A 12,011-nucleotide genomic window follows, 5' to 3' on the forward strand; every position below is an offset into this window, starting at 1 on the left:
TTCTTCATTGACACAAACTAGTCATTTTGCAAAAGAAAAAAATAAGCCACCACACATACATTATCTTATAGATGTTATTTTCTGTTTGATTAGCTCCATTTGCTTATAAAAAAGAGAGGCAAAGAGTAGATTAATAAGAGCATGAAATATTTAGTTAGAAGACCTAGTTTTGAGTTTGGACTTAACCTTTCTAAAACTACCTAAAGTTTCTAAGGCACAGTCTTATTTCTTTTTTATTGTTGAAAATAATAGTTAACATTTATTGAGTACTTGCTAAGTACTAGGCCCAATAAAGACTCTACACACATTATCTCAATTATCATAACCTTTTGAGGTAAGTATATTATGTACCCATTTATAAATGAAGAAACCAATATCATTTGGCCAGTATCATATGGGTAGAAAATGGTAGGAGTTGAATTTGAACCAATCAACTGACTCCCAAGTCAGTTTATTTACACGAAGACTCAACCTTTAATTTCCCAGTTTTAGTGTTCTAGATTCTTGTGGGTGTGCAATAAATGTTTGCTGAATGGAAACCTCCACTGTCACTCACAAAGAGAAGTGACGGTAGTAAAGCTAATGGTCAGTTATAAGGATTTACTACATTATCACAAAGCTCGTTTTTTCTATTGCCTTAAAATTTTTAAGAGATGACTTCAAGAATGAACGTTCTATGCTGATCCCATTACTCTAAGAACTGCAATAAGACTCGGGTTCTTAGGTGCAAATTGTGGAGAATAAAAGTCTCATTGGATTAAATAAGAATTATTTATATAAAGTGCTTGGTAGAATGAGATGAGCTATACAAATGTACGATACCATCACTGCTACCACAACTATCTCCATGACCACACTACTAGAAGCACTTCACACATATTATCAGGATTGAGCTCCGTAACAACCCCACATAACGTGCAAAATGGGAAGCACTCATGCACAGGGAAGGAATGTGACAGGTCATGCTGCCCCAGGTCATACCGCAAGTCAGTGCTATAACTGGGAGTGGACCTCTATTCTGAGGTCCCTTCCTCAACCCACCTGACTCAGCAGCACAATCAGAAGCATTTCATGCCCTACTAGTTTTTTTTGTTGCTGGTTTTTGTTTTGTTTTTTTTTTTTAAGTGGTTCTACTCACCTTCTTAAAAATGTTCATGCCAAGATCTGAAGAAAGATCTGGGATGGCAGACCTGCGTAGATTCGTCAATGAAACCTTGGAAAAGGCTTCAGGACTGAGAGATTTCTCCTCTTCATTACACTTCATGGTGAGATCCTTAATAGACAATAAAAATAGATTAATGGTCAAGGACTTAGAGATATATTTCATATTACAATAGAGATATATTTCATATTAATTGTAACTTCTCTTTGGAGGTTTCAACAGTGAGACCACAAAGTTCCAGATTTAAGAAAGCTAAGAAAATAAGAAGGGAGTAAGTATTTCTTTTTCTATTTAAAAAATGTGTTTTTCCATTTAATGATTCACCAGAGGAGATATTCACTCTGGGCAGAATCTTCTATTACTAAAATAGAACATATTTCCTTTTCATTCTGATATCACTCCTGTTTATTTTCAGAATATGCAGACATATTTCAGATGTAACTGATTCACATTTCAATAAACTCAAATAACTACAACACAATGCAGATCATACTTGACATATTTAACATGTTGAAAAAGAGAACAAGTATTTAAGCTGCTATTAGTACTTTCATTTATCAAAAAGTGATTTTCATGGGGATGTCATCAGTACATATTCAGTTTATTCCTTCAAACATATCAAAAGCCAACATTGTGAAAGGTGACATTGAGGCACAGGAAAATTTTGAGCTCTGCAAAGGAGGTTAAATCATATTCAGTAGAACACCAGAGTCATGCACTTTATAATATTGGTAATTGACAGTTATATACAAAACCTCTTTATTAACTAGCACTTTGATTAGCCAGAAGACACATTTTCCATTATTATGAATCAACAGAAGCTTGCTCTAGATTAGTGTGGGTAAGAGGCATTTAGAAAGCACTTCTTAAATGCAAAATGGAATTTTGCAAAATAGAACAGCAAAATGGTCCAGTAGTAAAAGATGGAAAGGAAAGGATAATAGTATCAGGGGAACCCACCAATCAAACAGCAACGAGATAAATAAGAGCTGGATACACAGAAGGAAAAAAGACTCTGTTATGGCAAAGTTGTTTGTTGAAAAAACAATGGATCCGAGATGCTCTTACTTGGGTTTTATGTGTGTTCACTAGTGAGGGAGCTGCTGCCACCATGGAGCTACTCCTGGGTCTGGGCAGGAGAGGAATATCTGGCTCTGGGGGCTTTTCTGGCTTCTCTTCCAACATGTGTCTCAGTCTTTGTAGATAGTACATCAGGGACCACTGAGTGCCTTCTTCAGACCAGTGCGGCTGGAGTAGGCAGCGAAGAACAGCAACGTCAAAGTAGGTGGCGTAGCGAGACCTTTGGCATGGAGGTATCGTGAGAGAGACCCTGTTTCCAATGGCAGAAAGCACATGGTTAAACTAGAAGCCATACGTCCCACGGGGTGGCAAAACATGGCTTACAGCTCTGCTCTTCTCACTGGCTCATTTGGTCACTTACTTGTCTCTTGTCTGTTCCATCCTACCATCCTCCTAAATGGTCTCACTCATTCTACTTTTGCTAGATACTACCTCGAAGCAGAGACACTGGAGAGAGTTTTGAAGGTCAGGTAGCAATTATCCAGGCAAAATTGAGGACTGGTTAGGAAAGTGGGTCAGCATTTCAGTCAGAGGAAACAATGTCTATGAAGGAATGGAGTTTAAAAAGAAGTCATGAGTTTCAGGCAGGTGGAGGAGAGTCAAGTAGTCGGTACAGTTAGTGAGTAATTTGGTGGTGGCGGTCTATAGAAACAGATGAGGTTCATATTATGATGTTTCTTTTATACTAAGCCATCAGGTTGACTTGTACCTTGATAGAAATGGGAATAATCCTTATGTGTAGTACTTCATAAGGATTTTTAAATTTAAATTTGATAATATTATGTAAAGGAGCCAAGGAAACTGTATAGAACTAAACAAACAAAAGCCCCTAAACTTACATGCTGTCCAAAAGTCACCTTATTAACACAGCAAAAGATAATTGTTCCGGTCATCACTTTGAACTGAACTGAACTGAAGGATTATAGGGACTTTGTGGCAGAAACAAGGGGGAAGACAAAATAGTATATACTTCTTTTTATAAATCACAATATCACAAATTCCAATGAAATTTCCAGAGAAATTAATTGAATGGATGAAAAAAAAATTGGGAGTAATCAAGAAAGGTTTAAGAAGAAATGTAAAGAGTATAAATTGTAAGATATTAATCTGTGTTATACAACAATAATATTTAGTCAAGAGTTTAAACAAGATTTCAGTGGTATAAAATATGAGCTACAAAAGATTCAAGTATTTATAAATATTTAATATATAAAAAGATCAAGAATCAAATTACTTCAAAGAATATACTAGTCAATAAATAATATCAGCATAATTGACTTACTCCTCAGGAAAAATTTAATTTAGCCTATCTTAAATTAATATATTTTATTTACCAAATAAAATCAAGATAGCTTAAAATTTAAATGCAGAAATATAAAGCCATAATAGTACTAGAAAAAAATTTGGCGTTTTTTTTTTTTTTTAAACTGACCTGGAGTGGAAAAGGACTTTATAAGAACGTACTGGTCCTGAACTTAAAACACAAATGTACATCAACAGGTGAGTGAACAAACAAATTGTGATATATTCATATGACAGAATATTACTTAGCAATAAAAAGGAGAAAAGTATTATATTAAATAATTGTGCTGGGTAAAAAGAGCATGTTTTCACTTATACAAAATTCTGGAAAATTGCAAACTAACCTACAGTTGCCTGTAAATGAAGAAAGAGTGGGGTTCAGAAAGGGGAAAATTACAAAGGGCACAAGGACATTTTAAAGGGTGAAGGATATGTTCATTATCTTGATTATGGTGATGTCTTCATAAGTGTATAGAACAGTATATAATAAGGCACAGAGTGACTGGAGCTCAAACATTGGGATTTCATTTAATTCTGACTTTGAGTAGATAAGAATCCATGTTATATTTTCAATAGTAGCCATATAATAGAAAACTTCCTTCCAAAAGAAGAAACAAGGAGATTAGAGAAAATATAATTAATTGACAGAGAAGGAAAAAAATAGACATAAAATACATAAGTATATAAAAAGTATAAAATAAAATAAAATGGCAAATATAAATCCAAATGTCAGTTATCAAAATGAATAATGAATACATTAATCGGTTAAAAGACAAGAATGTTTATAGTGGATTTACAAAACAAGGTTTAGTCACATTCTAGTTAGGAAATAAAATCCTAATATTTGAGGACACAGAAAGTTAGGAAGGGAGAGAATAGGTATAGATATGTAAATATAATTAAAAGGAAGTTGGTGTAACAATAATAAAACAAACTTTGAGGTAAAAAGTATCGTTAAGGGAAGCACATTGATTGAAACTGCCTGCCCTGACCAGGCACCATAGTAGCCATTTGCATGAGTTGTTTTAGGACAGGAGGTCCTGGTAAGGAACATGGAACTAAAAAGCCTCCACCAACCAGAAGAGTTCAGGAAAGGTCAAAAGGAGACACCACATGTCAGACCACCTCCCAGAATCCTTCTCTCTGGCATCCATCTTGGCTGAACAAGGCATGTACCACCAGGAAGGACTCTGATTCAGAATGATTGGCTAAAGCCAACCCGGAAACTAATCCCATCACCATAAAACCCAAGCCTGCAAGCCATGTGACAAAGCTGTTCTCCTAAGTTCCCTTACCCTACTGCTCTCCACCCGGGTGCCCTTTCCCAATAAAATCTCTTGTTTTGTCAGCACATGTGTCTCCTCGGACAATTCATTTCTGAGTGTTAGACAAGAGCCCAGTTTCAGGCCCTGGAAGGGGTCTCCCTTCCTACAACAGTATTATTAGGTATAAAGATGGTTACCATAATGTTAAAAGGAAAACTAAGCCAAGAAGCTTAAATTCTTAATGTGTGTGTAAAGCTGCTCAGTCGTGTCCGACTCTTTGCGACCCCGTGGACTATAGCCTGCCAGGCTCCTCTGTCAATGGGATTCTCCAAGCAAGAATACTGGAGTGGGTTGCCATTTCCTTCTCCAGGGGATCTTCCCAACCCAGGGATCAAACCCGGGTCTCTTGCATTGCATGCAGATGCTTTATCCTCTGAGCCACCAGGGAAGCCTAATAAGAATGCTACCAAACACTTAAAGCAAAAGCTAAGAGACATGTAAGAGGAAAATAAACAAACAATAATAGTGGTACTTTAACACACATTTTTCAAGCAAATAGCAGATCAAGCATATATAGAGATGAGTAAGACTATAAGTAAGTCACTGCAGATGGTGACTGCAGCCATGAAATTAAAAGACGCTTGCTCCTTGGAAGAAAAGCTATGACCAACCTAGACAGCATATTAAAAAGCAGAGACAGTACTTTGCCAACAAAGGTCTGACTAGCCAAAGCTATGGTTTTCACAGTAGTCATGTATGGATGCGAGAGTTGGACTATAAAGAAAGCTGAGCACTGAAGAATTGATGCTTTTGAACTGTGGTGTTAGAGAAGACTCTTGCAAGTCCCTTGGACTAGAAGGAGATCCAATCAGTCCATCCTAAAGGAAATCAGTCCTGAATATTCATTGGAAGGACTGATGTTGAAGCTGAAACTCCAATCCTTTGGCCACTTGATGCAAAGAAATGACTCCTTGAAAAAGACCCTGATGCTGGGAAAGATTGATGGCAGGAGGAGAAGGGGACAACAAAGGATGAGATGGTTGTGAGAGGGTAACAGGCAGGGAGGCTAGGGGTCTCCAGAGGAAATATGCTGCGTCAGACATTTTTTTTTCTCTCTCTCAAGTGGCAAGAGGAAACAAAATACAAGTGTCAGATTTTTTTCGCTTCTCTATGCAAAATTAAAAGGAGGTTTCTTTCAAAATTCTGTGTTGCCATGACGACACCAGGTTCCCCCTGAACTTAACTTTTCTCAAACCTTGAGCTAACCAATGCATTTTTCTTATGGATATGTTTTTCTTAAGCTACGTTGATGAATTATGCATTTACCCTAGACTTCGTCTTTATTCAGAGGAGCCTGGTGAGCTACAGTCCATGGGGTCGCTGAGAGTCGGCCACGACTGAGCAACTTCACTGTCATTTTTATGCATTGGAGAAGGAAATGGCAGCCCACTCATGTTCTTGCCTGGAGAATCCCAGGGACCGGAGAGCCTGGTGGGCTGCTGTCTATGGGGTCACACAGCAGCCGTCTCTCTTCAAGTGGGTTCCTCATAAGACTCAGAACTGATAAGGGCTCAACAAACCAGTATGTTTTACTCATACATTGTTCTCCTAGTCTATGTTAATGAAACTATATATTTACTTGGAAACCTGCCTTTCTTCAAGATTCATGGCCTGGGATGACTCACCTTGTGCCAATGTTATCTCAAAATGCATGTTGTGGGTGAGGGGCCTGGTACCACTCTAAGTTTTGAGACATTTCCTTTCTCTAATTAACAGCTTGCTGATAGGTATATAACATACTGTTCAAGGCTAGCAGGGGGGCACTCTTTCTGCCCCCTTCTGATGTCTCAGTCAGAAGCTTTGTCTATCTCTTTTATATTTTAATAAAACGTTATTACACAAAAGCTCTGAGCAATCAAGCCTCATCACTAGCCCTGGATTTAATTCTCTCCTCTGGAGGCCAAGAATCCCGGCATCTTTCATGGCTCAGCAACGACCTTTCAGTTGGATGGCATCACCGACTTCATGGACATGAGTTTGAGCAAGCTTTAGGAGTTGGTGATGGACAGGGAGGTCTGGTGTGCTGCAGTCCATGGGGTCGCAAAGAGTCGGACATGACTGAGCAACTGAATTGAACTGAACTGAAGACCATAAGAGATCTGAATACTGCACTTAACATTGTTTTCTTGTACCTTGAAATGTTTACAAATTAAGTCTCAAAAGAAATGGAAAATTCGTCATCTCACATAAACCTAGTACTCTAACCATAGTTGAATTCCAGTAGAACTTAACAGCAAAAAGATAAAGCTCTAATCAGTTAGCCAATTTAGAAATACACTTTGAAATAACTCATGGGTCAAATAAAAAGTTGCAATGAGAATTTTAAAAATATTACATGGAATGATAATGATTCCACATATGAAAATTTGTGAGATACAGATAAAGCAGAATGAAAAGAGCATTTAGAGTATTACAAGACTATAGCAGGATAAAGGAATCATAAGGAAGTAAAAAATAATGAAGTAAGCATCCACGGTGCTGGCCAAAAAGTTTGTTCAGGTTTTTCCCTAAGATGAATAGAAAAAATCTAAATGAAATTTTTGGCCAAGCTAATACTTCAATAAGTTTAAAAAAAAGTAATAAAACCCCAAACAGTACAGAAAAAAGGAATGTAAAAGAAGAGCATATACTAATAAAATAGTAAACAAAGGAAAATAGGATTAACAAAATCAAATGTTATTTTTTGACAAAACTAATAAAAATTAATCAAGAAATACAATAAAAGGTGTGATCAAGATATGATCATTAAAAAACAGACATAACTAGATATGGTGAGGTTTCATAAAGAGAGGAAAACACTATGATTAATGGGATTAAAGTTTGAATACCCAGATGAACACATATTTATCCATCTGCACTGAGTCAAGAAGAAATTAAAACCTAAATAGGCACATCACCTTTAAAAATGGAATTGTAGTAAATAAAATTTATTTTTTAAATGTATCAAGCCCAGAAAGTTTACAGTCAAATTTCATTAAACATTAAGGAAAAGGGAATTTCTAGTTGTATACAAAGTGTTCCAAAGACAGAAAAAGAAGGGGTGTTCATGAGACTATTGTAAATTTACTACTGAAATCAGACAACAGTCAGGAGAGGAAAACCACAAGGCACATATATGAGCATGGATGTAAAAATAACAAAATATTAACAAACTCCATCCAGCAATGCACACGTTGAGTTTTCCCCAAGAATTTAAGGATGGCTTACTATTAGAAAGTCTGTTAAAGTAATCTACTACCTAAAAAAATTATAGGAGAATATACCCACATGATTTTCTTAGTAGATACAGAAAACCTTTTATGAAATTTATTAACTTATTAAAATCAATAACAAAAATCAGAAACAAGTTAAAATAACAAGACAATAAGATATTGGTAGAATCAGGCAAACAGGGAAATGCAACAGAATGGAGAACCCAAAATCATACTCTCACATAGGTGTACACTGACACTAATACTCAATAAAGGTACACATTTGCAGGAAAATAACCATTCACGAAATGGTGAGAGAAAAACTGAGTTATTTATGCGGTAGAACCAAATCCTTATTTCATACCATCATGATTCAAAAAAAAAGGGCAACTTTAGATGAACTAGAGACTTTGGAAAGGCAAAATAGAAGAACACTAAGCATATTGAAAAGCAGAGACATTACTTTGCTGACTAAGGTCCGTCTAGTCAAGGCTATGGTTTTTCCAGTGGTCATGTATGGATGTGAGAGTTGGACTGTGAAGAAGGCTGAGTGCCGAAGAATTGATGCTTTTGAACTGTGGTGTTGGAGAAGACTCTTGAGAGTCCCTTGGACTGCAAGGAGATCCAACCAGTCCATTCTGAAGGAGATCAGCCCTGGGATTTCTTTGGAGGGAATGATGCTGAAGCTGAAACTCCAGTACTTTGGCCACCTCATGCGAAGAGTTGACTCATTGGAAAAGACCCTGATGCTGGGACGGATTGGGGGCAGGAGGAGAAAGGGACGACAGAGGATGAGATGGCTGGATGGCATCACGGACTCGATGGATGTGAGTCTGGGTGAACTCCGGGAGTTGGTGTGGACAGGGAGGCTTGGCGATTCATGGGTCGCAAAGAGTCAGACACGACTGAGCGACTAAACTGAACTGACTGAAGAATATTTATGACCTAGTATGACAGGATCCTAGGGGCTTCCCAGGTGGCTCAGTGTTAAAGAATCTGCCTGCCAATGCAGGAGACATGGCTTCAATCAGTGGGTCAGGAGGATCTCCTGGAGAAAGCAATGGCCACCCACTCCAGTATTCTTGTCTGAGAATTCCCATTGGCAGAGGAACCTGGAGGGGTACAGTCAATGGGGAGCCACAAAGAGTTGGATGTGACTGAGTATGAGTGAAAGGATTCTCGAAGAAGATAACTTTCCCAACTATTTTAAGAGAGTACTGATAAATTTGACTATTTCAAATGTAAAACTTCCATTAAAAACATAAACAAACTGAAAAGTTTACAAAATGTAAAACATAATTGCGATGTATTTAGCCTGCAAAGGATTAGTCTTCTTCCTAATAAAGAAGACATGTTTTTAAGACAGTAAGAAGACAAATAGCTCAAATGGGGCAAAGGGTATGGAAGGAAATTTCACCAGAAAGAAAACATAAAGAGGGAATAAACGTAAGAGAGACTTCACTTCGTGAATAGTCAGGGAAATGTAGACTTAGACCACAATCAACAAATCTGTGAGACTACAGAAAACTGAAGACACTGAGTATTCAGTTCAGTTCAGTTCAGTTCAGTCACTCAGTCATGTCTGACTCTTTGCAACACCATGAATCGCAGCACGCCAGGCCTCCCTGTCCATCACCAACTCCCAGAGTTTACCCAAACTCACTGAGTATTACTGAGGGTAAAAATACTCGGGAATACTCATACACTGCTGGCAAACTCTCTCAGGGTGCAATTTGGCAGTATCTAGTCAACACTCCAGTGTTCTTGCCTGGAGAATCCCAGGGACGGGGGAGCCTGGTGGGCTGCCATCTCTGTGGTCACAAAGAGTTGGACACGACTGAAGAGACTTAGCAGCAGCAGCAGGATAGGAGAAGGAAATGGCAACCCACTCCAGTGTTCTTGCCTGGAGAATCCCAGGGATGGGGCAGCCTGGTGGGCTGCCATCTCTATGGTCACACAGAGTCGGACACGACTGAAGCAACTTAGCAGCAGCAGCAGCAGTCAACTTTAGTCCTTATGTTATGGTACAGAAATTCTACCTTAGAAAAACTCTTGCTCGTGTACACAGGAAGATATGCACAAGAATGTTTATTGCAGCAATTTTGTTACAATAAAAAACTAGAGAACATTTTCAAAGTCAGCCAAAGGAGAATGGGCAAATGAATGCTGGTAGTATATTCATTTAACAAACATGAATTAAGTGTTACATGATTTATCAGACTGGGGTGCTTGTAATGTTCTGTTTCGTATGGATGCTGATTACTCTAGTGTACTCACCTGTGAAAATACATGAAGCTAACCACTTCAGTGTTGTGTACTTTTCTCTGTTTCTTTAGAGAATTTTAGCCAACTAAGATCCTGAACTTTCTCAATATGGACTAAAAATCCACTGTTTATATATACAGAAAGCCTATACATATATACACTATATATATCTTGTATAATACATACATTTTTATACACAACTCTATATATACATTATATATAAAATATAAACATATAATGTAAGTATTTATTATACAATTTATATTATTATATATAATATTATAATATATAATATAATATATTATATTATATATATTATATAACTATATATATATCTCTTATTTACCTCCAACCCCTGCTCCCTGACCCCATCTACTCTCTCTCTTTCTCTACCTCCATGTCTGGAAAGATTGTTCTGTATAGACTGTACAGGAGGCTCCCATGCCTTTGGCTCCAGGATGAATTCTGCAGAAGGAGGCTCCCACAGAACGTGGGAAGGAAAAAAGACACCGATTCCTTCCTCAGGCTCCTCCCTCCCAGAGATCTGCTTAGGGCTGTCATGGAAGGTCACAGATCTTATTAATCACTCTCCACAGAGTTCCCCAGAGCTGTTCTGTCCTTTTGCCCCTCAAAGAGGGGGATAGGGAGAAGGGAAGTTGGTAAAAATGCAAAACTCCCAAGTCTTGTCCCAAACTACTAAGCCACTATTGCTGGCAATGCGATGTAGGAGACTTTATAATATCTCCAGGTAATCTTTTTTATTCTCATTGAAATATACTTGATTTAAAATATTGTGTTAGATTCAAGTGTATAGAAAAATGATTCAGTTTTCTATTATAGATTATTACAAGATGTTGAATATAATTCCCTGTGTTATACAATAAATCCTTGTTGCTTATCTATTTTAAGTATAGTAGTTTATATGTTCATCCTATACTCCTAATTTTTCCAGGTAATTCTTAAATAATTTCAATAAGATTGGAGGACAATTGCCCTAGAAAAACAAATAATGCATGATTTTTGTACTTGCAAGTCAACATCCAAAACAATTCCTACATGGAAACACTAACTGTAATGATATGTTGGCAGTTTTGTCTCCCTGAGGGTGCCAGATGATTATATTTATGTCTACACATAAAGCTTATTTGACTGAAAGTAATTACTGATGTACAGTTGACTCTCATAGTCATTAACTACTTTCTAACAGATAAGGTCAACTGATAATCAGATGTACAACAGCAAAACTCCCGCCCATAAAGAGTTGCACTCAGAGACTAAAAATGATTCTGTAACTTAGGCAATCAAAATTTGCTAAGTAAATTCACATTTCAATTGCTTAATATTTAAAGAAACTCTATTTGAAACAAGAATGAAGTTAACAGGTCATTCTATAGCAAATATTATAATGTGAAATACCTCAATTTTAAATGTTACTCAAGTACTAGTTTATTTGGCTTAAAGTGTGAGTTACACTGGGGCGAATAATCAACAAAGGGCAAGAATCAACAATAATTTTTCACTTTGGACAGAACTATCAGACAATCAACTTGTCACTAAGTAACCATTAAAAGTTATTGTAATTAACTAATTAACTATCTACCTAATTAAATGTGAGAAAGAAACTTACATAAGTGAGTAAAGATGATATGAAGGCAGCTCATTGTATAATATGATAGAAGAGTTCTT

At 37.1% G+C, this 12,011-nt stretch overlaps 1 protein-coding gene across 7 annotated transcripts in view; it reads right to left on the reverse strand.

Moving 5' to 3' along the window:
• UNC80 (unc-80 homolog, NALCN channel complex subunit) overlaps positions 1 to 12,011 on the reverse strand; it is a 213,847-nt gene that overhangs the window by 174,216 nt on the left and 27,620 nt on the right. For all 7 annotated transcript variants that reach the window (XM_040228608.1, XM_040228607.1, XM_040228610.1 and 4 more), the window contains exons 8-9: positions 2,231 to 2,492; positions 1,139 to 1,273 (exon numbers count right to left, since the gene is read on the reverse strand). In XM_040228608.1, the coding sequence (XP_040084542.1) occupies positions 1,139 to 1,273; positions 2,231 to 2,492 (397 nt within the window). The remainder of the gene's footprint in view (positions 1 to 1,138; positions 1,274 to 2,230; positions 2,493 to 12,011) is intronic.

Source organism: Oryx dammah, unplaced genomic scaffold (assembly GCF_014754425.2).
Source record: "Oryx dammah isolate SB20612 unplaced genomic scaffold, SCBI_Odam_1.1 HiC_scaffold_27, whole genome shotgun sequence".
Classification (NCBI taxonomy): Eukaryota; Metazoa; Chordata; class Mammalia; order Artiodactyla; family Bovidae; genus Oryx; species Oryx dammah.